The sequence below is a fragment of the Vipera ursinii genome (assembly GCF_947247035.1).
Source record: "Vipera ursinii genome assembly, chromosome: 6".
Taxonomy (NCBI): Eukaryota; Metazoa; Chordata; class Lepidosauria; order Squamata; family Viperidae; genus Vipera; species Vipera ursinii.
In genome coordinates, this window is record NC_139515.1 from 26375964 (window position 1) to 26403369 (window position 27406).

The following is a 27406-nucleotide window of genomic DNA, read 5'->3' on the forward strand; positions in this document are numbered from 1 at the left end:
AGTACTTCTATTGAGATGGTTTGGGATGCAAGTAAAGCTTATATGAGAGGAGTGTTAATATATTTGAATAATAAATACAGACGTAAACTGGAACATAGGCAAAAAGAATTAGAGGAGGAAATTAAGAGGAAAGAGAAGGCCTTAATTTTGAATCCATCTGATGGGAAGATTAAAGAGGTAATTACTTTATTAAGAGGCCAGTTTGATATATTGATGGCAGATCAAGTGGCAACCAATTTACGGTATGCTAAACATAATACCTTTTGTAATGCTAATAAGCCGGGTAGGTGGTTAGCTTACTTGTTAAGGAAGAAACAAAGGTCACGTAATATAGATAGAATACAGTACAAGGGTAAAGTGGTGTTTCAGAAGAATCTTATTAAAAAGGCCTTTGTTGATTTTTATTCTAAGTTGTATGTTAGAGACACGATTTGAGATGTAGATATAGATAGATATTTACGAGAAGTTAATACTGTATACCTGTTCTTACACAAGAGCAAAGGGAAGGGATGAATCAATTGATAAATGATGAAGAAATTATTTTAGCAATTAAGCAATTAAAGTTGAGTAAAGCACCAGGAACAGACGGTTTGACTGCCATCTATTATAAAGATTTACAGTCAGAAATGGTGAAACCTTTAAGAGAATTGTTTAGGACAATTCAATTGGGAGGAGAAGTGCCTCCATCGTGGAAAACAGCCTTTATATCATTGATTCCGAAGGAAGATCAAGATGTTACTCAAGCCAAAAGCTATAGGCCAATATCGCTTTTAAATACTGACTACAAGATATTTGCAAAAAGTTTAGCAAATAGATTAATGAAGGTAATGCAGCAAATGATTCATAGTGACCAAACTGGATTTATAAGTGGTAGACAAATGAAGAATAATGTGAGACATATTGTAGACTTATTGGAATTTTTGGACAGAAATAACCAGGTCCCTGCAGCGCTGATCTTTTTGGATGCTGAAAAAGCCTTTGATCAATTGGACTGGCAATTTTTCTTTAAGGCATTGTAGAAAATGGAGTTTGGGGATAATTTTTATAACCTATTAGGGCAATATATCAGAAGCAAACAGCTCAAATAATAGTTAATGGTAGTCTGACAGAAACATGTAACATTGAAAAGGGTACAAGACAGGGGTGTCCGTTGTCACCTTTGCTGTTTGTTTTAACATTGGAAATATTATTGACTAAAATACGAGATTCAAATAAAATTAAGAAAATTAAAATAAGAGATCAAGATTATAGATTGAGAGCGTTTGTGGATGACCTGGTTATTACAGTAAGTCAACTGACTTATTCAGTTGTAGAGTTGATGGAGATAATAACTTCATATGGGAAAGTCTCTGGATTTAAGATAAATACACAAAAAACTAAAATATTGCCTAAAAAATATGACTACAGAACAAAAGGTTGTTTTAGAAGAGTTAACGGGATTTGGAATAGTTAAAAAGATTAAATATTTGTGGGTATATCTTTCAGCTTCAAATGTGAAATTATATAAAAATAATTACAAATTGTTATGGTCAAAAATACAAAAAGAGCTAGATGGTTGGAAAAAATTACAATTATCCTTATTGGGAAGAATTGCAGCAGTAAAAATGAATGTTTTGCCAAAATTTTTATTTTTGTTTCAAATGATACCTATACTTAAAAAAGATTTAAATTTGGAGGAATGGCAGAAAGGTATTAATAAATTGTTTGGGAAGGGAAAAAACCACGAGTTAAATTTAAGATAATGCAAGATATACGTGAAAAAGGTGGTCTTAAAATGCCTAATCTTAAATTATACTATGAGGCTGCTGCTCTATCTTCAATTAGTGATTGGTTTAATTTAACACAAGGGAGATTATTAAATCTTGAGGGTTATGATTTGTTATTTGGTTGGCATGCATATTTATTGTATGATAAGAAGGTGGATAATGTTTTTAAGATACATATATTAAGGTATGCTCTGTTGCGGGTATGGAAAAAATATAGACATAAGTTAAATTATAAAATACCAATTTGGGCAATACCTAAACATGCAATAGAAAATATAAATGTTGGATTTAAACATGATGTGATTACATACAAAGAAATTTTAAGGATAGAAAGGAATGTATGGCAATTAAAGCCATATAATATTTTAAAAGAAGAAAAGATTGTACAAACTTGGTTTCAGTATGGGCAGTTGCAAGCAAGATGGAAAGAAGATCAGAAACCCTAAAAAACTAGCAAGTATGTATCCGAACTGCCAGCCCAAATGTTGGAGGTGTGGTTGTGAGGATGCAACGTATTATCATATATGGTGGACTTGTAAAAAAGTAAAAGCTTTTTGGATTAAAATTTGGTGGAACATGCAAAAGATATTTAAGAAAAAGATAAGGTTTTCTCCACAGTTGTTTTTGTTGGGTATTATTACAGATTTTACTGTTATAGATACTAAATTGATGTTGAATTTAATTACGGCAGCAAGACTTTTAGTAGCGCAATATTGGAAGAAGGAGGAACTACCTACTATAGAAGAGTGGACTTTGAAAGTTTCTATCTTGGCAGAAATGGCAAAGATTTCAGCATATTTGAAAGAACAATCGCAACAGAGATATATTGTGGAATGGAGAAGATGGATCGAATATATTCAGAATAAATATGGGACTAAAAAGTTTCATTTAGCATTTGAATAAGTAGTGGTTTTATAAGATGTATTATTAGTTATTTGTTATTTGTTAGTAATATACTTATGTTTATGGAGAGTTAAAGTGTGACAGAATTTAATGTTTTATTTTTGTTGTTAGCATATTGTAGCTTAGGTTTGTAAGTTTATACCCTGTATTCAGCTCTGGGTAGGGGGGGAGGGGGAGGGGGGGAGGGGCGGGGGAGTGAGTGAGTGTTTTTTTTTGTTTTTTTCTATTTAAAAAATGTACTGTAAAACTTTTCATTAAAAAAAAGTGAGTGGAAGTATCTGACAGCAATCCAAAGCCAGTCAGTTGAGCATTTTGACAGAGACCCTGAGAAGTTAACTTTCTTTTTGAACCAAGTGCGTTCCTACATGAATTGAAATGCCAATGCCTACCCGGACCCCGCTGCAATGGTCGATGTCATAGTGGCAAACCTGGAGGGGGAGGCATCAGAGTGGCTGAATAACTTGCACAATGAACGAGTGCTGGAGCTATGGGACTAAAACCTGTTCATCCAAGGACTAAGTGCCAGGTTCAAGGACAAATCTATAGCTCTGCAGGCAGAGAAGGACATTCATGAAGTGAAACAGGCAGGCAGAGCAGCGAAAGAATATGTGCGTGAATTCTGGAGGGTCGCAGGTCTTATTGAGCAGTGGCCAGAACGATCCCTGGTGCACCATTTCAACAGCCTGGACACCGATCTGTTCCAAGCATGTATCTATCATGGGATTCCTGATCAACTGCAGGAGTCGTACTGGGTTGCAGTAAAGATGGACATCAACCTGACCCGCTGTAAGAAGCCAACAACTCCCACACCAGAACCAAGGCCAGAACTGGTGAAATGACCACCACCTCATTGACTTCTAGCAGCAAGAGCGGTGGAACCTCCCAGACCATCTTCAGCCCCGCCAATCAAATGTTTTAGATGTGACCAGCCAGGTCACCAGGCAGCGGCTTGCCATGTCCCATTGCCACAGCAGAGAGGCGGCTCAGCCACACCTGAGAAATGAAAAGTAGGCTTCCAGTTCTGGATCATGGCACTGCCAGACGCGTAAGGTGATTGCTCCTCAGATCTGGCTTTCTTTCACTGGGGGGGGGCCTGTAAAGGGGTCAAAAGTCCCCCTGGAGGGGCAACAAGTGGGGGAGAGGACCCTCCGATCATGGTGGAAGGGCAGCAGCCCTCCCGTCAATCTGGAGCAGCTCTTCAGACCAACAAAGAAAGACTCGGCCACTCCCATGGCCGATCACTTCTGCCGAGTGTAACAGGATTATGACAAAGCAACCAGAATGATTGAATAGAAAAGAAATATTATACAAATATGATTATTATTTTAGGAATATTGAAAAAAATTATATATTCAATTGTTATTTATCAAAACAATAAGAATTGTATTAAAGTTTGCAAAAGAGGTTATTTTGGGAAAGAGGAAATCAACTAATATTAATACGTGGAATATGGATTATAGAAATTAACTGTTAATGATTTTTTTTGAAAATGTAACCCAGACAATACATTGTTCACCAATTATTGAGTGATTTATGTTTTTTCTTTTAAAAAAATCAAAAAAATATATTATTAAAAAAAGGAAGGGATTTTATCCCTATGCCTGAATACCCCCAAGATCCCCCTGCCTCTCAGACATTAGACCACTGGGTGTCAGCTTGGAGGGGGATGTGGGACAATGCCAAGAAAGCATTGAAGAAACCTTCAGAAATGTATAAAAACAAGCTGATAAGAAAAGAGCTCCCCAGAGGTCATTTCGCGTGGGGGAAAAGGTGTCATGGTTCCGACAGATGAAACTCTTCAAAGAACTTCGAGACATTGTTTATCTTTAAGAATCTTTATTTGAGAAGCATAGCATTGGCACTTACATAGCCAAAGCCAAAATCTGAATTCCCCTCCCCTGAGCACATAGTATCAAAGCACAATTCCCTCCTCTAATTTACAGTCATAAATCACATTCTCCAATTAGTTTGAAATGCAGACTCTCCCTCCAGTTCTCCAGCACACCAATTCTTATCATCTCTTATTTTAAAAACCTTGATTCTAACATTGGTTACAATATTGTTATGTCTAACTAAACTCCAATGCACATTCCTCCCCCCCCCCAGTATCATCTAATTCTAACTCTAATTCTAAGAGCAAAACATAAGAAGGAAAATGGTTGCATCTCCATATGTTGTCAAAGCAAAAACATCCAATGTTAGGCAGCATTGATATCCGCCCCCCCCACAAAAAGGACAGATCCTGTAACGTAAACAAAAGCATATGTTAGGGTCTGTCCCTCGGTTTGTTAGGGTGTTTCCTATAGAAACTTTTGATGATTCTGTTGGCTTTCACATCACTAGATTTCACCCAAGTGGCTTCAGACAGCGAGTATCCTTTCCATAGTACTAGGTATTGCAATTTCCCTTTAAAAATTCTAGAGTCAAGAATATGCTTTACTTCATAGTGAGTCTGACCCGCTAGCACAAGGGGGCCAGGTGCCTTCTTAGGGGGAGGTCTTAAAGTGGAACCCCGAAAAGCTTTCAACAAGATGCAATGGAAGACAGGGTGAACCCTGCCTAAAAGCCTAGGGAGTTTTAATTCTACTGTGAGCGGGTTAATGATCTTTATGATGGGGAAAGGCCCCAAGAATTTTGGTCCTAATTTCTTACTGGGTAATTTGAGATGTAAATATTTAGTCGACAGATAAACCTTTTCCCCAACTTGGAATGTTCTTTGAGGAGCCCTCTTTTTATCTGCCTACTTTTTATAGGTCTCGGAAGTCTTTTTTAAAGCAGTCTTCGTGGCTCTCCAAACTTCTTCCCACCCCCTCACCCATTGATCAAGTGCCTGAGAAGCGGAAAGCACCTGTGGGTATTTAGATATTGGACTGAACTCTTTTCCTGTGGCTACTCTGAAAGGCATGAAGCCGGTGCTGCTGTGAACAGAGTTATTGTAAGCCACCTCTGCAAAAGGGAGGAGGCCCATCCAGTTGGTTTGTTTGTATGAAATATAGCATCTGAGATATTGCTCCACCACCTTGTTAGAGGATTCCACAGCTCTATTAGTAGATGGATGAAAAGCAGATGATAGATCTTGAGATGGTCCAATTAATCTAAGAAAGTTTCTTCAAAAATTAGCTGTGAACTGCACCCCCCTGCCCGAAATTATTTGTTTAAGGGCACCATGCAGCCAGTAGATATGTTTCAAGAACAGTTTAGTCAGTCGTTGGGCAGGTGAGTCCTTTGCAGGTGATGAAGTGAGCCTGCTTTGAAAACAGGTCTATCACAGTCTAGATGAGTGTATTTCTTCTACTTTCAGGTAGGTCTACTATAAAATCCATAGCAATTTTTTCCTATGGTTGAGAAGGGTCTGCCACTGGCTGCAGTAACTCAGGAGTTATCCCTGGAATTCTTTTCATGGTGGCACATACAGTACAACTCTTGACATAATTTTCCACATCCTGTTTTAACCCCAGCCACCAAAACTGCCAGCAGATAAGGTGTAGGTTTTTTAAATACCCAAAGTGTCCAGCCTGTTTTACGTCATGGCTGTGTCTGAGAGCATTAAGACAGAAGGTGTCTGGGATGTACAATTTCCCTCCCTTGTAAGCCAAACCATCCCTGCATGTTAGGGAGGTTTGACTGTCCTTCAACCATTGATTGGTGAGGAGCTCTTGTTTTATTTTCTTTGCCCCAGGGTCATCAGAATTAGGGGCCCTGTGTGGCATGAGTTGAGCAGCAGCTTGTGGATTGGAGATAATTGCCTCATTAACCTCTTCGCACTGGCTTTTATACTGGGGCAATCTGGATAGAGCATCAGCTAGGAAGTTTTTCCTTCCCAGTATGTACTTTAGAGTGAAGTTAAAACAGTTAAAATACTGTGCCCACTGCACTTGTTTAGGGGACAGTTTGTGGGGAGTTTTCAGTGCTTCTAGATTTTTGTGATCTGTCCATATTTCAAAAGTCACCTTGCTCCCTTCTAGATAGTGCCTCCAATTTAATAAAGCCCAACCGATTGTGAAACCCTCCTTTTCCCATATTGCCCACCTCCTCTTGCTCTCACTAAATTTTTTCGAGATGTAGGTGCAGGGTTGCAGGGTCCCACTTTGGTTCGTTTGCAGTATTATAGCTCCGACGGCCACGTCACTGGCATCGGCTTGAATTACAAAGGGTTCCCCTGGGCAGGGGTGCTTTAGGACCGGTTCAACAGCAAATAGTCTTTTTAAATTCTCAAAAGCAGTTAGTCCACGTTAGTGGTTGGCCCGGTCATGGCTTCCCTCCTCCTTTGCCTGTTTTTTTTTTATTGAAAAGTTTTACAATACATTTTATCTTTAACAATCCCTCCCCCCTCCCCCCACCCAACCCTTCTTAACCCTCCCTAACCCTCCCCCCCTTTCCCCCCTCCCCGACTTCCCAGAGCTAAATACAAGATATAAAAGTAGAAACAATCATAAACAACCATATGTTAACAACAATAAACTATTAAGTCTATCGCACTCTAGCTCATATGAAATGACTACAAGCAATACTAATATCACATAAAAAAACTTATACAAATGCTAAATGAAACTTTTTGGTCCCAATTTTTTGGCTGGGTCACCGTAACAACCAGATCGTCTGCAAACGCCCTCAGTCTATAATCCTGATCTCTAATTTGCATCCCCTTAATTTTTTCCGAATTTCGTATTTTAATCAATAATATCTCCAATGTTAAGATAAATAATAAAGGTGACAATGGACACCCTTGTCTTGTGCCCTTTTCAATATTACATACTTCAGTCAAACTATTATTTACTATTATTCGGGCTGTTTGTTTTTGATATAATGCCCTAATTGGTTGTAAGAATTTATCCCCAAAATTCATTTTATCTAAAACTTTCATCAAAAATTGCCAATCCAATTGATCAAAGGCTTTTTTGGCGTCTAAAAAGATCAGCGCCACAGGGATCTGGTTGTTCCTTTCCAAAAATTCCAACAAGTCTACTATATGCCTCACATTATTTTTCATTTGTCTACCACTGATAAACCCAGTTTGGTCCCCATGAATTATCTGTTGCAGAACCCTCATCAATCTGTTAGCTAAAACCTTAGCAAATATCTTGTAGTCCGTATTCAAAAGTGACATTGGTCTATAATTTCTTACTTGAGTGACGTCCTGATCTTCCTTCGGAATCAAAGAAATAAAGGCAGTTCTCCAAGACGGAGGCACCCTTCCTCCCCTTTGAATTGTCTGAAACAATTCCCTTAGTGGCTTTATCATCTCCAATTGTAGGTTTTTGTAGTACACCGCAGTCAGTCCATCCGTGCCTGGCGCTTTATCCATCTTCAATTGTTTAATTGCTAAAAGGATTTCTTCTTCTGTTATCAGTTGATTAATCTCTTCATTTTGTTCTTGTGTAAGAACCAGGATGTTAGCATTCCTCAAATATACATCAATATCTGCTTCATTAATCTTATCTTTAGCATATAATTTAGAGTAAAAGTCCAGAAAGGCTTCCTTGATAAGATCCTGTTGATACACAACCTTACTCTTATGTTCTATTTTATCTATGTTAGAAGCCCTTTGCTTCTTCCTTAACCTGTAGGCTAACCATCTGCCTGGTTTATTGGCATTGCAAAAAGTATTGTGCCTAGCAAACCGTAAATTAGTTGCCACCTGATCAGCCATCAGCTTATCAAATTGTCCTCTTAACAGATTAATAACCTCTTTGATCTTCACATCCAATGGATTGTGAATTAGGGCCTTTTCGTTTTCTCTAATTTCATTCTCCAATTCCTTCCTCCTAAATTCCAAGTTACGTCTGTATTTGTTATTCATATATATTAACACCCTTCTCATATAAGCTTTACTAGCATCCCAAACCATGTCCATAGAAGTGCCCTTATTCATGTTAGTTTCAAAAAAGTCCTTCATCTGTTTTTTACATTCTTCCACATTTCTCTGATTTCTAAACAAGTTCTCATTTAAGCGCCAAGAGCGCCTATCTCTATTATCCTTGTCAATCTCTAACCAAACTGGACTATGGTCAGACATAGTTCTTGGACAAATCTTTATCTTTTTAATCCTGGACTCCTTTGCCTGTTTTGAGTAGTTTTGTAAGGGGTAGGGCAATCTCGGCAAAGGAGGGAATGAATTGACAGTAGAAGTTGGAAAAACCTAAGAAGCTCTGGAGCTGTTTGTGAGTCCTTGGGGGCTGCCATTCAATTACAGCTTTCACTTTGGCTGGGTCCATTTCAGTGCCCTCATTGGAAATTCTATAGCCAAGATAATCTAGTCGGGTCTGGTGAAATTCACATTTTGACAGTTTGACATAAAGCTTTGCATTCAATAGTTTCTTTAATACTTCTCTCACCAGCTTTATATGATCAGTCATATTCGTGCTGTATATCAGGATGTCATCAAGATACACCAGAACCCCTTTGTATAAATGATCATTGTAGGGCCTCATTAATCAACTTCATGAATACCGCTGGTGCCCCCTGTAACCCAAATGGCATGACTTTGAACTGATAGCTTCCCATGGGGCAGTCGAAGGCAGTCTTCCACTCATCTCCCTCCTTTATCCTCACCTGGTAATATGTCTCTCTCAGGTCTAATTTAGTGAAGACACTCCCCTTAGCCAGGTGGGTTAGTAAGTCCTGGGGGGAGGGGTATTTATTTTCCACACTCACTGCATTCAGAGATTTGTAATCAATGCAGAGATGAAGAGACCCAACTTTTTTTCTTTAAACAACACAGGGGCTCCCACAGCAGATTTGGCCTGTTCAATGAATTACCTCTCTAGGTTTTTATCCATGTATCATTGTATTTCTTCCATTTCAAGGGCAAACATAGCATACATTCTCGGTCGTGAGAGTTTGGCTCCTGGCAACAGTTCGATGGAACAATCATTTGGTTGTGGGGGGGGGGGCAGGGCAGGGAATTGCACTCTTTCTTGCTAAATGCCTCTGCCAGATCCTGGTACTCGCGGGGGATGAGCAGCTCGCCTGGTTGCAGTGAGGCTGTCAGGCCCACATCCCAATGTTGAATCAGTGAGGGGCTTGGGTCCTATAGGTAGTCTCACAGTTCTCATTCCCTTCTCCCACCAGATAAATGGCTTCCATTTGTCCAGCCAGGCTAATCCTAGGATCACAGCCTCAGTCATTTTTGGAGCCACCAGAAAGCAAATGAACTCCCAGTGTTCACCTATTTCTAAGCATAAGGGCACAGTTAATTGTGTGACTAAAGTCCCTCCCCTTAGGGAGCCATCGGCTTGCTCAAACCACACAGGCTTGGAGAGCAGTTTTGCTCGTATGCCCATTTTTATGGCAAATGGCAAGCTAATAATACACTGGGAGCATCCAGAATCGACTAACACTTTTAAATCTACCTGTGCTCCCAAATTAGGGATTATGAGTTTGGCAGGTAGTGAAAATGGTGGGACGTGTCAACTCACCATCAGCTCATCCTCCCTTTCGTCACTGTCGAAAGTGGGTAGAGCAGGGGCAGGTCCAGCCTGAGTCCCGTTATTCTCCTGCGTGGAGGATGTGACCTGGGCAACAGGCTCTTGTGTGATCCAGTTGGATTTTTCTCTCATTGGCTGCTGGGCAGGTTTCTTTCTTGCAGCTGGTCCTGGTCTACTCTGCTGTTGCGGGTAGGGGAGTGGGCAATTCGCTGCTCGATGTCCCTGCTGTCCGCATCAAAAGCACTTGATCGGCAGGCCTGCAGGTGGCCTGGGACTTTCAGCAGCTGCAGCAGTTGTAGGTTTTTTGGAGGTAGTTGCCATTTGGGTTGCTCTGGCCTCAACTCGGCTTCTGGTGAGGGATGCTTCTTATAGACGGCAAGCTGAACATCTAGTCTTACCGCTCTCTGGTACCATTCTTGTAGCTGATCAGGTACTACTCAATAGATGCAGGCCTGAGAGAAGTGGTCATCTAATCCTTCTTTGAAGTGATGGACTAAGGACTGCTCAGGCCACCTCTCTATCCAACTGGCTATCTTGCAAAACTCTCATACGTACTCCAGAGCAAGCCTGCTGGCTTGATTTATCTTATGTATTTGTTCTTCTGCTTTGAGGGCAATGGAGGGGTCCTCAAACCCTGCTCTCAGTCCTAGGAGGAAGAGATGAGGTTCCTTCAATTTGGGGGCTTGCTCATTATATAAATTATTCAGCGATTCAGATGACTCTCCCTCTAAGCTGGATGCAATCAAGTTGACCATAGTGGCTGGGTCCAGGTAGAGATAGGCCCAGTGGTTCAAATGAGAGTGCACTTGGTTGAGGAAATAAAAATCAGCTTTTCTGGGTCCTCATTGAAGGTTGCTCTGAAAGGTGGAACAATCAATGACTGCTGGGCCCCCACTGTGGCTGTTGCACCCCCAGTTGCAGCTGGCCCCACCCTGGCAGCTGCTGCATTCCCAGTGGTTGCACATTCAGGGGCTGTTGCCACCCCCCTGCTGTTGCTGCAGTACCGGCAGCTGTGGCATCCCGAGTTGACATAGGTCTCCCAATCGTTGCTGCCTGGGTAGGGGCTGCTGCTATCCCCCTGCTGCTGGTCAGCAGGGAGCTGTGGTACCCTCAGTTGCTGTACCCCCAATGGTTGCTGAATGGGTGGGGGTTGTTGCCATCCCCCCTGCAGCTGGTCAGCAGGGAGCTGTGGCATCCTCACTTGCCTTAGGCCCCCCTGCAGCCTCGGAGGGGGTTGTTGCTGGATCCTCATCATTTGTGGGCCCCTCAGCAGTTGCTCTACATTCAGAGGCAGTGACCAACCCCTTTGCTATGGCTGTCCTCCCACCAGGTGCTGGTCTCCTGGCCTCTGCATCACCCTAGGTTGTTGCAAGGCCTCTATTAGCTGCTGCAAACTCAGGGGCTGTGACCACCCCAACTGCTGTTGCCTTGGCAGAGACTGCTGACCTCCCACCTGCGGGGGCTGCCATATTCCCCATTGCTGCAGGCGGCCCAGACTAGGTGCTCAATATGCATACCAGTCTGGGGATTGGCTGTCCTGGCAGCTGCCCAGGCCCTTATCTCATCGGCAGTGGTCAGGGTTTCTGGAGAGGTGGCGACTGGAGCTGTTTCTCTCTGTGGGGCTGGAGACCCTGGTAGGGGGCTTCAGGGGCAGGAAGGCTGCCTGATCTGCAAAGGAGGGATAGGGGTTCCTCTCAGAAGTTGGTGGCTGATCGCTGGCATATGGGGAATGGGAAGGTTGCTTCTCCACTGGCACGCTGGCTGTCACTCCCCCCACTGGGGTAGCTTTCTCCATGCTGAAATCTTCCCCGAATCTTTGCCGGCTTATCCCTCAATTCTAGGGACAGTGACTGGTGTAGAGATGGAGGTCAAGGATATGTAGGGACCGTGCACAGCAAACTGCCTGCCTTAGTATCTTGTTCCATATGTCATGAGCTCATTCCAATTAGCCTTGCCAAGCACTGCAAAGAACCAGCTAGATATGAGAGACTCTGCCCTGGCTTGGATGATTCAGATGTTCTCTAAGATTGACTAGGGAGTACACCAATAAACAATGCTTTTGCTGTGCATAGTTTTCTGCTTGTTAAACTGTACAGGTGAAACTCGAAAAATTAGAATATCATAAAAAAGTTCATTTATTTCAGTAATGCAACTTAAAAGGGGAAACTAATATATGAGATAGACTCATTACATGCAAAACAATATAGTTCAAGCTGTGATTTGTCATAATTGTGATGATTATGGCATACAGCTCATGAAAACCCCAAATCCACAATCTCAGAAAATTAGAATATTACATGCAATCAATAAAACAAGGACTGTACATAGAACAATATCGGACCTCTGAAAAGTATAAACATGCATATGTACTCAGTACTTGGTTTGGGTCCCTTTTGCAGCAATTACTGCCTCAATGCGGCATGGCATGGAAGCTATCAGCCTGTGGCACTGCTGAGGTGTTATGGAAGACCAGGATGCTTCAATAGCAGCCTTCAGCTCTTCTGCATTGTTCGGTCTCATGTCTCTCATCTGTCTCTTAGCAATGCCCCATAGATTCTCTGTGGGGTTCAGGTCAGGCGAGTGTGCTGGCCAATCAAGCACAGTAATCCCACGGTCATTGAACCAGGTTTTGGTGCTTTTGGCAGTGTGGGCAGGTGCCAAGTCCTGCTGGAAAATGAAGTCAGCATCCCCATAAAGCTCGTCTGCGGAAGGAAGCATGAAGTGCTCCAAAATCTCCTGGTAGACGGCTGCATTGACCCTGGACTTAATGAAGCACAGTGGACCAACACCAGCAGATGACATGGCTCCCCAAATCAACACAGACTGTGGAAACTTCACACTGGACTTCAAGCATCTTGCAGTGTGTGCCTCTCCATTCTTCCTCCAGACTCTTTGTCCTTGGTTTCCAAATGAGATGCAAAAGTTGCTCTCATCAGAAAAGAGGACTTTGGGCCACTGAGCAACAGACCAGGTCTGTTTTTCTTCAGCCCAGGTAAGACGCTTCTGACGTTGTTTGTTGTTCAGGAGCAGCTTGACAAGAGGAATACGACATTTGAAGCCCATGTCCAGGATCCGTCTGTGTGTGGTGGCTCTTGATGCCCTCACTCCAGCCTCAGTCCACTCCTTGTGAAACTCCCCAACACTTTTAAATGCCCTTTTCCTGACAATCCTTTCCAGGCTGCGGTCATCCCTGCTGCTTGTGCACCTTTTTCTTCCACACTTTCCCTTCCACATAACTTTCTATTAATGTGCTTTGATACAGCACTTTGGGAACATCCAACTTCTTTTGCAATTACCTTTTGAGGCTTTCCCTCCTTATGGAGAGTGTCAATGATGGTTTTCTGCACAACTGTCAGGTCAGCAGTCTTCCCCATGAATGTGATTCCTACTGAACCAAACTGAGAGACCATTTAAAGGCTCAGGAACCCTTTGCAGGTGTTATGGCTTAATTAGCTGATTAGAGTGGGATACTTTGAGCCTAGAATATTGCACCTTTTCACAATATTCTAATTTTCTGAGATTGTGGATTTGGGGTTTTCATGAGCTGTATGCCATAATCATCACAATTATGACAAATCATGGCTTGAACTATCTTGCTTTGCATGTAATGAGTCTATTTCATGTATTAGTTTCCCATTTTAAGTTGCATTATTGAAATAAATGAACTTTTGCACGATATTCTAATTTTTTGAGTTTCACCTGTATAAATACAATAATATTTGGGACACCCTGCATTGACTGGTCTCTGAATGCCACAGACTGGGGCTCGGGACCCCTAGATAGTTAGGAAAGTTGGAGATTTTGGCTTAATGTCATGGTTCTGATGGATGAAACTCTTCAAAGAACTTCAAGGCATTGTTTACCTTAAAGAATCTTTATTTGAGAAGCATAGCATTGGCACTTACATAGCTAAAGCCAAAATCTAAATTCCCCTCCCCTGAGCACATAGTATCAAAGCACAATTCCCTCCTCTAATTTACAGTCATAAATCACATTCTCCAATTAGTTTGAAATGCAGGGTCTCCCTCCAGTTCTCCAGCCCACCAATTCTTATCATCTCTTATTTCAAAAACCTTGATTCTCACACTGGTTACAATATTGTTATACCCACCAGTATCATCTAATTCTAACTCTAATTCTAAGAGTAAAACATAAGAAGGAAAATGGTTGCATCTCCATATGTTGTCAAAGCAAAAACATCCAATGTTAGCAGCATTGACAAAAGGTATATCTGTCCATGAAGTATTTAAGACTCAAACTGCCTAGCAAAAAATTGGGACCGAAATACCTCAGTCCTTTCCCCATAGTGCAAGTTCTAAACCCAGTTACTGTAGAATTGAAGATTCCTCGGCTTTTAGGGAAGATTCATCCTGTGTTTCACTGCAGCTTGTTAAAACCTTTCAGGGAATCAACTCTAAGACCCCCACTCCCAAGAAAGCTCCTAGAGCTCTTGTGGTGGCAGGAGAGACTCATTACAAAGTGAAACGTATTCTTGATGCTAGATTGTATAAGGGAGATTGCAATACTAGGTGCAGTAGAAAGGCTACCCATTATCAGAGGCCACTTGGGTGAAGTGTACTGATGTAAAAGCTGATAAGCTTATTTGTAAATTTTATGATAAACATCCGAACAAGCTGAGGGGAAATCCATAACCTATGCTTTTGTCTGATTTGCAGGACTTCTCCTTTCTGTTAAGAGGGGCCAGATGTCAACACTGTGACAATTAAGAAATTGCAGCCATTTTACTTTTTGCTTTGCTTGTGCTTTTTCTGTTGTTTGGGATTCTCAGATGTAGAAGTGGGGAAGGGGGAAATGCTTGAGTTTTTTAAGTTAGGCTAAACAATTGCAGCTGGGTGAGCTTCAAGGTCAATTCTAAATAAAGTTTTGGCAGGCTGTGAAGTGGGGAAGAAAGCCCACGTTTTAGATTAATTGGTGAATGTGATTTATGACAGCCTTTTTGGGGTGGGAATTGCAACTTGTTACATTGTATCAGGGGGGAGGGGAGGGAACTTTAGTCTTGGGTTCAAATATGTAAATGCCAATACTGTTTCCTGAATAAAATGTTCTTTAAGGAAGAAATCTTTGCCTCGAAGTTCTTTTAATTGGTTTCATCTATTGTAACCATGACAACCTGCATCATTAAAAGATCACTAGAGATATTTTATGTTCCTTCTTGCATCAAATGCTCTACTATCACCCCCAATGCTTAAGAAACCCTCCATCAAGGAGCTCAATGACTATAGACCAGTTGGTCTGACATCTGTAATTATGAAAACCTTTGAAAGGTTAGTGCTGGCTCACCTGAAAACCATCACAGATCTGCAGTTAGACCCCTTGCAATTTTCCCACCGAGCAAATAGATTGGCAGATGATGCTGTTAATATGGCACTGCACTACATCTTACAACATCTTGAATCTCCAAGGACATATGCAAGGGTCCTTTTTATAGACTTTAGCTCAGCATTCAATACTATCATTCTAGATATTCTTCTCACTAAACTGACTAGCTATGCCTGACGATATTTGTAAGTGGATCATAAGCTTTCTAACAGATAGGAAGCAGAAGGCAAAGCTAGTCAAAATCACATCAATACCTGTACAATTAGCAATGTGCCCCCCAGGGGCCCCCCAGGGGCACATTGCTCTTTTCTCTCTATACCAATGACTGCATCTCAAATAATCCCTATGTTAAAGTACTGAAGTTTGCAGATAATACAACAGTCATTCGTCTCATTCGAGATGATGATGAATCTGCATATAAATGGCAAGTTCAACAACTGGCCCTGTGGTGTGGCTGGAACAATCTTGAACTGAACACATTCAAAACTGTAGAGATGAAGGTAGATTTTAGGAGAAGCCCTCCTATTCTGCCATCTCTTACAACACTAGACAACACAGTAGCAACAGTAGAGACCTTCAAGTTTCTGGGTTCTGTAATATCTCAGGACTTGAAATGGACACCTAACACAAAAAAGTCATCAAAAGCACAACAAAGAATGTTCTGCCTGTGCCAACTCAGAAACTTAGACTGCCCAAGGAGCTACTGATACAGTTCTACAGAGGAATTATTGAGTCTGTCATTTGCACATCTATAACTGTCTGGTTTGGCATAGCAACCAAACAGGAGAGACACAGACTTCAACGTATAGTTAGGACTGAAGAAACAATAATTTCTACCAGGCTTCCATTGTGGACCTGTACACTGCACAAGCCATAAAGAGGGCTGTGAAAATATCTACAGACTCCTCACATCCTGGATATAAACTGTTTCAACTTCTTCCCTCAAGACAATGCTACAGGGCATTGCATGTCAAAACAACTAGATACAAGCAGTCCCCCCCCCATGCCATCACTCTGCTAATTTCCACAACCCTGGCTTATGTCTTATGCCCTAGGGTGTCAAACCATGTAGTAGGACTGTATTACTAGTATCCTTCTCATCTTTCCTATTACCTATTCCTTTAGCATCTTATGGCTATAACTTTGTTGTTTGTATCATTTGATTTATGTTGATTGCTTTTGTTTAGTATCCTATTATGATTTATGTTGATTGCTTATTTAGTATCCTATGACTATCACTGAGAATTTATCTTATGATTATTGTATTTATGATTATGATCATGATTATCACTTGTTGCTTGCATGTACAAGGAGAGCTTATGTACCGGAGACAAATTCCTTGTGTGTCTAAATCACGGTTGGCCAATAAAGAATTCTAAACAGAGAATAATGGAATCGACCACCTGCATCCTTGGGCCTTATGTATTGCTCTCTGTGTAAACAAGTTTTCTTCCCTTTGATGAATACCCAGTTATTCTGCATCCTGCCAAAGTAGGATATGAATGAATCATTATTAATTAGATCAAAATTTGTTTTAAGAATGTTACAGCAGTAAAAACAGTTACCACAATGATGGATCCAGAAGGAAAAGATCAATAAAAATGTAAAAAAATAATAAGACTGATTCCTCCTGTTGTTTCCCCCTTGTCCGTTCACTGCAGCAATACCCCTTAAAACAAAATTACATTTTATCTAAACTTGGCAAGATACACTCACTTATTCCTTTGCTGTTGTTTCTAAGGTTAAAATTTGTACCTAAAGGTAAAATATAAATTCTGAAAATTAATGTTTCATTGTTGGAATTATTGCTTTTCCCCCCTCTATCCTACAAAATTCAAATCAATTGTCTGAAAACTTTTATTTGTGTTTTATTTTCATCTTTGATCATATACCCTGAGATAAAATTAGATCATGGAATACCCAAGATACAGTCATTAGGAAAGTAATGATTTCTTTATTGCTTAGAAACCAACAACGTCTTTGAATCTGTTTGGCAGACATGTTATTCTTCAGAAAGCTTTTCCTGAATGAACTCTAACTATTTTGAGGGACTAAACAGAACTTGCAGATATCCTCTGGATATATGTCTTTTCTTTCTGTTACGTTAATGGTGAGTTTGGAATATTTTGCTGATTTTAGTTTGGACTTTTCTGACTAATTTAAAAAATAAGTTAATTATTTAAGGGAAAGAAACCACTTTCTGGGAAGAAGTTCATCAGGAAGTCAAATTAGAAAAATCAATCCATAGGTTTAATTCAGAAAGTAGATTATCTCAAGAATTATTTTGATTTTATGGGTTTACCCAAACTTTTTTCTAAGATGGTTTATTTTAATAGATATTTTGTTGAGTTTTTATACAGTAGTTACATATCTTTAGTGCTTTATAAACAACGTGCTGTCTGGATTTACATATTTAACATTGATAGTAATACAACTTCCATTTCTACTCTCTATTCTGCTTTTCTAGCCATTTATAAAAAATATTTTTGCTAATCTTGCAGGTGGTAAATGCCATCTATAAAAGATTTTATACAGATTTTCTTTATAAGTAGCTGCCCTTGTTATTTTACAGTTTCCTACAAATTTTGCCATTTTTCTAATTCTACATTGTATCCCAAAAAATTTGCCCAAGTTACCATTGTTTCTTTAACTTGTTCATCTTCCATCTTTAGGTTTAACAAAAATTTATAGAGTTTTTTAATCAATTTCTCATCCGATGACAATAGTATCTGGTCAAAGACTGTTTGATCTTTATAAAAACCATATGTTTTGGCATCTTTTTTGTATCTCATTTGCATTTTCAAGTGTGGCCACCAAGATAGTTCAATGCCCTGCTCTTCCAATTCTTGTTTGTAATTTCCCATCAGTATTCAAAATATCTCTGTATCTCACAAGTTTCTTGTAGTTGATTAAATTTGGGTGCACAAACACTTCCATTGTTAAGATCCATCCTGGTATTTTCATATAGATTTTCATTTTTATCTTTTCCCATGTCAGAAGTAAGGTATTTCTTATATAGTGATTTTGAAAGTATTTATGGATTTTGTTCTTTCCATGCCATAGAAAAGCATGTTATCCAAGTTGTAGGTCATGTCCCTCTAGATATAGTAGTCTTTTGTGCCTAAGGGTTATCCACTCTTTTAAACCATGTTAATACAGCTGCTTGATAGTATAAAACCCAGTCTGATAGCCCAAATCCTCCATTTTCTTTTGCTTCTTGTAGCAATTTCAGTCTTATTCTGTCTTTTTTCCCTTGCCAGATAAATTTCAAAATCAATGCATTTAGCTCATCAAAAAAAATCTCTAATTTTATAGATATTGTTTGGAATAGGAAAAGTAGTTTGGGTAAAATATTAATTTTCACCATCGCTATTCTTCCCAAGACTGATCATTGCAATTTTTTCCATCTTTCCAAATCTGATTTTGTTTTAATAGTTTAAGATAGTTGTCTTCTTTTAATGTTGCACACCTTGCTGTTAAGTATATCTCCAGGTATTTAACTATCTGGAGATCTGTTTTTTCTGACAATTGATTTTTGTTTGTTTGTTTGTAAGTTTTTGACTATCACATTAGTCTTATCTCTGTTTATTTTCAATCCTACTACTTCTCCAAATTCTTCAACATTGTCAATAATTTAGGGCTTGTCTCCAAAGGAACTTCTAATATAAATACCAAATCATCCATGAATGCTTGTAATTTATATTTCTCATCTTTTATCTCCATACCTTTAATTTCTGGGTCCTGTCTAACATTTCTATTCAACACTTCCAGAATTAAAATAAATAATAATGGAGATAGTGGACACCCTTGTCTTGTACCTTTTTTAATATTAAAATTCTCTGTAAAATCTCCATTTATAATTACTTTAGCGTTTGTCTATGGTAAATCATTTTAATTATATTTAAAAAGTTTTCTCCAAAACTTTTTTAGTTTAATTGTACCATAAATTGCCAGTTAACATTATCAAAAGCTTTCTAAAAAGATTAATGCGATTTGTTTCCCTGGATGCATTCCATGGTATCTAAGATCATTCTTAGGTTGTTCTTTATTTGTCTCTTTGATAAAAATCCATTTTAGACTGGATGTATAAATTCAATCAAAAATCTCTTCAATCTTTCTCCTATTATTAAGGCAAAGATTTTGTAATCCACATTTAATAACGATATTGGTCTATAATTCTTTATCTGAGTCAGGTCTGAATCTTCTTTTGGTATTAAAGTGTTATTGGCTTCTGAATGAGCCTTTATTGTCAAAGTACAACCATGTATACATTGATATTGGCTTCTAGCCATGTCTTTGGTAATTTGACCTCTAGTAATACTTCATTACATACTTCTTGCATTAATGGGCTTAGTATATCTTGTAGGCTTTTATAAAATTTTGTGGGTAGCCCATCTGGGCCTGGTGTCTTGTTTTGTTTTTGTTTTTGTTTTGTCTTTTTCTAGCTTCTGTCAGCTCCATCACTGTTATTTTCTCATTTAACATGTTTTTAAAATTCTCTGGAATCTTTGGTAGGTTAGCATTTTCTATGTATTGCCTTTTTTTTCCTGGGTATCTTCTTTATCATAAAGTATTTCATAAAAGTCTTCTATTATTTTTTTATCATATCATTTTGGTATTGTAGCTCACCTCACACATCTTGCAATTTATTTATCTGTTTTTTCTCTCTTTCTTTTTTCAGTTTGTAGGCCAGCCATCTACCCGGCTTATTAGCATTTTCAAAAAAGTTTTGTTTTGCTCTTTTAGTTTGTTGGGCCATTTCTTCAGCTTCTATTAAGATTTTTTAAAAGGATAAAAGGATAAAAACAATGGAGAAACAAATTATACTATTATATTAAATGCACTCTGTTTCTGCACTGCTTATAATCTCAAAAAGTTGGAATTCCAGACATATTCATCAACCTTTTGAGCAGTGGTGGGATTCAGCTGGTTCTCACTGGTTCAGCAAAACTGATACCTACTTTTCTCTTGAGTTTGGTGAACCGGTTGTTAAAATGGCACTTGAAAAAAGTGAAGTCAGTGTGCGCACCTGCCTCGCACTCACCCAGCATTCGCTATGCTCTCCACAGTGCACTGCAGCTGACCCAAAGCAGCTGGCCAGGCACTGAAGCACTGCCGAAAACAGCAGTGTGTGTGTGCACACCTGCATTACCTGTGTCAGCCATGGTCTCCACGGCATGCTGATGATGATCTGAGGCATGGAGAGCACAACTGACAGGTGACAGCATATCAGGCATGCACATAGACTCTGCTGTTTTTGGCAGCACTTTGGTGCCTGGCCGTGCAGTGCATCGTGGAAAGCATGACAGACATGGGGCGAGTGCAAGGCAAGCACGCACACAAACTCTGCTTTTTTTGGTGCCCTCCTGTGAAGTGGCATGGCAATTGGTCAGCAGACACGCCACAAATGTGGATTCACCATCCCACAAAACCTGCCATTGCCAAAGTGGATCCCGGGCTGCAATGTGTGCTGCAATGGAGATACTGGAAGTGGAGCAGGCAGCGTGAGGGAAGGAGGAGAGGGGAGAAGAGGAAAAGTGGCCAAGTGAGATGCGCCACCGAAAACAACAGAGTCCATGTGCCAGCCTGCCACATGCTCACCCACGTTTCATGGTGTGCTGCAACTGATCCGAGGCATGGAGAGCATGGCTGACATGGAGCGAGTGTGTAGCAGGCGCACACACAGTTTCCACTGTTTTAGCTAGCACTTAGGTGCCTGGCTGGCTGGGACGGCCCCACTTCTGACTTGGCCACTTTTCCTCTTTCTTCTCCCCTCTCCTCCTCCCCTCATGCCGGTTGCTCCACTTCCTGACTGTCCATTACAGCACATATTGCAGCCGGGGATCCACTTTGGCAAACTTTGTTTGTGGGACTGCACATGGCGGCAGAGGAAAGTTACATTGGAGGAGAGGATCTGTCAAGCACCTTGGCAGCAGCTTTGGTGGGCACAATGTGGAACAAGTGGGGTGGGGTGGGACAGATCCCCCCTCACTTACCCACCCACCCTCTTCCCTTTCATTCCCCTTCTGAGGCCTCTTTGCAGCTCTGCCCACATAGCCATGGAATCGGCAGGTAGAGCACTGGAACCGGAATGTGCCTGCTTCCCAGCTCCATTGCATTTTCTGCCACCGTGTAGCTGGAGAGCTTGCCCCATCCCCACCCCCCAGATGCTCTCCCTTCCCAAAGCATTTCTATGCTAACCTTCTTTCCAGCTCTGATGTTCCTCCACTGCCATGTGCAGTCCCAAAACTTCTGTGGGACCAAAAAACAAAAGTTCAGTCAATCAATTCCAACTTTGTGAGATCTTTTTTTTTCATGAGAAGTTGGAATTGATTGATTGAACTTTTTTCTTCTCCCACAAACTTCTTTTGTTTGTGGGACTCCACACAGCAGTGGAGGAACGCAATAGAAGAATGCGTCAGAGCTGGAAAGAAGGTTAACAAAGAAATGCTTTGGAAAGAAAGGGCATCTGGGTGGTGGTGGGTGAGGCAAGCTCTCCAGCTCTGCAGCGACAGAGAAATGTGATGGAGCTGGAAAGCAGGTGCTTCACCTGCCACTTTGGTGGCTGTGTGGGCAGAGCTGCGAAGAGGGCCAGGTGGCTGAAAGTGCCAGCAGTCTGGTTCGGAAAGGGAATGAAAGCACAAACCCCCTAAGGGTGCCAGGTGTTGAAACAGGCCCATCACTCTCTATCAGCTGCCCAGCCCCAGAGGGAAGACTGGCATCTACCAGTACCGGCACTTATGGTAAACACGGCAGCATTCTGGCTCTGGCAAGAAAGGGGCAACCGGCATGGGTGCAATAGGACACTGGCTTGCTTCAGCACCCTCCCTGACCGTCTGGCACTAAGCTGGCATTTTGGCCTTGAGCTGCTGCCGCATGTACAGGCCATGCCCTATCCCCGCACATTTGCCACCTACTGTAATGTAAGACATCCCCCCAAAATAAGATCTAATGGGTCTTTTGGTAAAAATATATATATATAAGACCCAGTCTTATTTTGGGGAAAACATGGTAATCTAGCATTGTGTACCTCTTTTATTGTTCTTAAATGTAAAGGTAAAGGTTACCCCGCAAATGCGTGCTAGTCGTTTCTGGCTCTAGGGGCCGGTGCTCATCTCCATTTCAAAGCCGAAGAGCCAGTGCTTGTCCGAGGACGTCTCCGTGGTCATGTGGCCGGCATGACTAGAGGGCAAAGGCACACGGAACGCTGTTACCTTCCCACTGTAGTGGTCCTTATTTTTCTGCTTGCATTTTTACGTGCTTTCGAACTGCTAGGTTGGCAGAAGCTGGGACAAGTAAAAGGCACTCACTTTGTTATGCGGCACTCGGGATTCGACCCACCAAACTGCCAACCTTCTGATCGACAAGCTCAGCGTCCTAACCCACTGAGCCACTGCGTCCCTGTTCTTACTTAAGTATTAAATAGATGAAATAATAAACTACCTTTCGGTATATTGGTTTTTTTGTACTTAAAACAGTAATTAGGGCAGAGAACCGGTTGTTAAATTATTTGAATCCCACTACTGCTTTTGAGTTATCGCTGACCCAGACCAAGATAATAAAGTTTAGGAAAAATTGTCAGAACAAGATCAAATTAGGTAGTTGACTAAGCTTTTGAATCATGTAGAAATTCTTCTTATTTAACAGTAACAGGAAAGAATTAACCAGGTTAGGACAGAGACAAGGAATCTGAAGCTATAAGACTAAAAGTAGATTCAAAATCAATAAGCTGGTTTACTTCACATGTGATTGTGTCCACCATATTCCAAATGATTTTTTTAACAACAACAAATCAAATTATGAGAAAAACCTTTCCAAAATCTGGAAACTTGGATTGCATAGTACATATAGTACTTGACGTATGACAGCAATTGGGAATGGAATTTTCATTGCTAAACAATGGGGCTCTAAAGCATGATGTCATGTGACTGTATTGCATTGCTCAGTAACAGCAATCCCTGCAGATCCCGTTGCCATCATTAAGTGAGAATTGTGGATTGTTAAGTGAGTACTTCCTTGCAATTCCCTGCTAGCTTCTAACAACCAAAATCAGCCTGGAAACCCACAGGACATTGCAAGTCCCAGAAAACTCACAAGCAGGCTGTCAGGCAAGTAGGTGGCTATTACTGGATAAGAGAGGGAGTGAGGGGTGGCTGGAGAGGGGTAGTTTGCATGCTGACTTTTGGGTGACTTCTGCCAGGTAGGTGAGGGTACACAAGAGTGAGTGAATGGCAAAATTATAGCAAGAACACAGTGGGGCTTGGAGTGGGAAAGGGTGCACAAGTGCGCAGAGGGGATGCATGACTGGCTATGGAGGCACAGCACAAGCACAGCAAGGCTCAGGAGGATGCACGGGTAGGAGGCTTACCAAATACAAAATAATTATGGCTTTCCCATTGACTTTTCCTGTGGGGGGCCAGTAGGGAAAGTTGCAAATTGCGATCTCATGAGCACAGGATGCTGCAACAATCATTAACTAGAGCTGGTTGTCAAGCACTCAGGATCAGGATCATGCAACCATGGAGATGGTTCTGGGATGGCCAGAACTTTGAGGACCAATCAACCATCACTTATTCAGCACTGTTGCAACTTCTGTTGCTCAGTGAGTAGCTAGTAACTGAGGCCTACACATAATGTGAGTTGGGAACTGAGCACAAAAGTCAGGTAATTCAAGAAGATAGACTAAAATGGGAAAAATGGAAATATTTGCCAAAATATTTCTGCTTCTGTTTTGTAGTTCCCACTATGAAAGTTCTCTTTTCCAGGCCAGAAATTCAAGATCCAATGATGCTGTAGTAGGTATGTTTCAACACTATGCAAAGTGAGCCTTTCCTTCATTTTTTACATACACACACACACACATATGAACAGAAAAAATTTAACTGTGTTAAAAGCTGTCCACTTTTGCCTATACATATTTCTGCCTCAAACAGGAAGAAAAACTGGCTCACAACATAGGTAGTCCTCAACTTACAATCACAACAGAGCCTCAAATTTCTGTTTCTAATCAGGGCAGTTAAGTAAGTTTTGCCCTATTTTATGATTTTTTTTGCCAAAGTTGTTAAGAGAATTATTAAGCTTCCCTCACTGACTTTGCTTATCAGAAGTCAGCTGGGAAGGTTACAAATCAATCTGATTTTATTTGAATTGAATTATGTAACAGAACTAGTTTGATTGAGATTTCCAAGGGCAGAATTGATTTGCAGCACCCATTTTTTTAAAATTGAAATGTCCCTTTTGATTTGGAAAGTAAATCAAATTGTATTTTCACCAAACCTTCAAACACTTTCCCCTCTGATAGCGAAAAAGATCAAGGACTAAAATACACTGGCAATTATCAATATTTTAAAATAATTATTATGTACTATTTATTAAAGGAGAACATCATCAAATGATATTTCTGTGGAAAAAGAAATGGACCTATTTAGACTGAGTAGGGCTTGAGATAGCTCAACATATACCATGAAAAGACAGTAAGCCTTTAGTTACTTTATTGCTATTATAACATAAAGGCAAAAAAGAATGTTAAGTTTAATACACCAAATTAGATAGCCATTTCTGGTATTAAGCTAATAAATGTAAGCTGCAGGCCATTTTTATTATACCCCAAACAATAAATAAATGGACATTCAGAGTTTAGCACAATGCATTCAGATTAATCTGTGCAAATAAATAACAAATGGCACAAATGAGGTAATTTAATTATGGGATTTGCTGAAATTTTGTACAGAAAAAATTCCTCTGTACAAATAAGTCTCCTAAAACTAAGAAGACCTTGCTTTTAAGATGATGCATTTAGGATTATGCTATTATAAATGACTAACTGTATTAATGCACTTTCAAAGAATTCTAAATTCTGATCTGGGGTTTTCGATAGAAAAGGCCTAAAACGTAACAAATTTAATCATAAATCAGAACTTTAGGAAGTTATATGTAAATGTGTATTTAATCTTAACAATTATTGATGTCATAAACACATTAATTATAAAGGTTGGAAACTGTTTTTTAGCAATGCCAAACAAAGCAACAATAAGGCACTTTTATTCAAATGACAGCTCTTTGGGACTTGACAGAATTTCTTGGTTGCCAGCTAGCCTTGCTTGAATAAGAGTTGTTAATTCGAGTGTATAACTTCTGCACCTATGGGCTACCTTATATTCTTCTGAGAAGATATGCAAGAACTTTCTTTCAACTCACTACTGAAATGGCTGTTTTTCCCAAGTTTCTTCCTTTTTAAGGTTTTGAACAGCTAATCAGCTGAACATATCACGCTGAATTTACAGCTGGAGTACAGATTGTATGAGGGCATTTTGGAAATAAACCTCTGTTTGGTTATCAATGACAGACACTTGCAGATATAGAACTTTTATTATACACATTACAAAACTACAGCATTACATTACTTTTTGACATAATTGCCATTCAAATTGAGGCACTTGTCATCACACCTTACAAGGTTTGAAATTACTTAGTAGTAGTCACTTGGTGCCAAATCTGGGCTATAGTGTGTGTGTGTGATCAAAAACATCCCATAGAACTGCTTCAAAAGTTCTTGGGTGCATCTAGTGATGTGTGGGCAAGCATTATTGTGAACCAATACCACACTGGAAGTGGTGCCATAGAAAATCCTGCCAAATGTGAAGGAGTGCCAAAGGAGTACTGCTAGTGAAGTTCATGGAGCATGGTTTGACCATCAATTCCGAAGACTACTGTGAAACATTACAAAAACTCAGACAAGCCATCCATAACAAGCGTCAGGGCATGCTGACTTCCAGTGTGCTGGTTCATAATAATACTCGCCCGCAGACCACTAGACGCTTCCAAGAACTTTTGAAGCAATTCTGTTGGGATGTTTTTGATCACCCCCCCACAGCCCAGATTTGGCACCAAATGATTACAACTAAGGAATTTCAAACCTTGTAAGAAGTTAAGACTAGTGCCTCAATTTGAATGGCAATTATGTCAAATAAGTAATATAATGATGTAGTTTTCTAATATGTATAATAAAAGTTCTTTATCTGAGAGTGTCTGTCATTGATAACCCCAAATGGAGTTTTATTTCTGAATTGCCCTCATATATTAGGTATCATGCATATATCTAATAAATTAAACTGTGATATATTTATCTTTAATGTGTCATTATAGCAGCAGCTCCCAACCTTTTCTATACCCTGCATCCCTAGAACACTTCTGATATATTCTAGCACCTCTTACAAAAGTTCAAAATAATGAATTATGCATATACACTATAATTTTGAAACTTCTAAATGCAAGTTTTTGCACCCCCTGGAATATCGTCTAGCAGCCCCAGAGGGTGCGAGCACCCCAGTTGGGAACCCCTGCATTAGAGTCTTTGTTTATATATATATATGTCTCTAGTTTCATGGTCAGAAATTTGAACTAATACACAGAGTGTACTTTGAACAAATTGGTTTTCTTCTATCCTAATTGACAAATGTATGATTTCTCTAGTATGTACTGTAGCAAATTTGCTCCACAGAACAAGACTTAATGTTCAGATTAATTTGTGACTAATATGAATTATACAATATATATAAATATGGAAACTTGCAGGAAAAAGACAAAAAAACATATAGCTGTGAAATCCAATGTATTATAGAAGATTATAAAATATTTTAAAAATAGATCTAGTACTTACCAAAATAAGTCCTGAGATTAACGAAGAAGTGCCTGTCAAGGCAACATAGAATTTGGGTGTTAATGTGTTCAAAAACATACTCACTGAAAGAGAAAGACAAAAAAAGGCTAATGTAAGGACCCGCTTCAAAACCTCTTCCCAAGAAAGCAGAACTCTTGGATCAACTCCACCCCAAAAGGAACTTTTATTAGAAGTTGACAGCAGGCATAGAAGGCAGGATCTGTTGGTTTCCCACTCAAATCAATAGGTTAAAGGAGCAAAAAGTAAACCCACCCCAACAGTTCATCTGGTCAGTTCAAATGGCCAATCCC

General features: G+C 40.1%; 1 protein-coding gene across 4 annotated transcripts in view; it reads right to left on the bottom strand.

Annotated features, from left to right (window-relative positions):
- ST7 (suppression of tumorigenicity 7) overlaps window positions 1-27406 on the bottom strand; it is a 202508-nt gene that overhangs the window by 88670 nt on the left and 86432 nt on the right. For all 4 annotated transcript variants that reach the window (XM_083366702.1, XM_083366701.1, XM_083366700.1 and 1 more), the window contains exon 2: window positions 27096-27178. In XM_083366702.1, the coding sequence (XP_083222828.1) occupies window positions 27096-27178 (83 nt within the window). The remainder of the gene's footprint in view (window positions 1-27095; window positions 27179-27406) is intronic.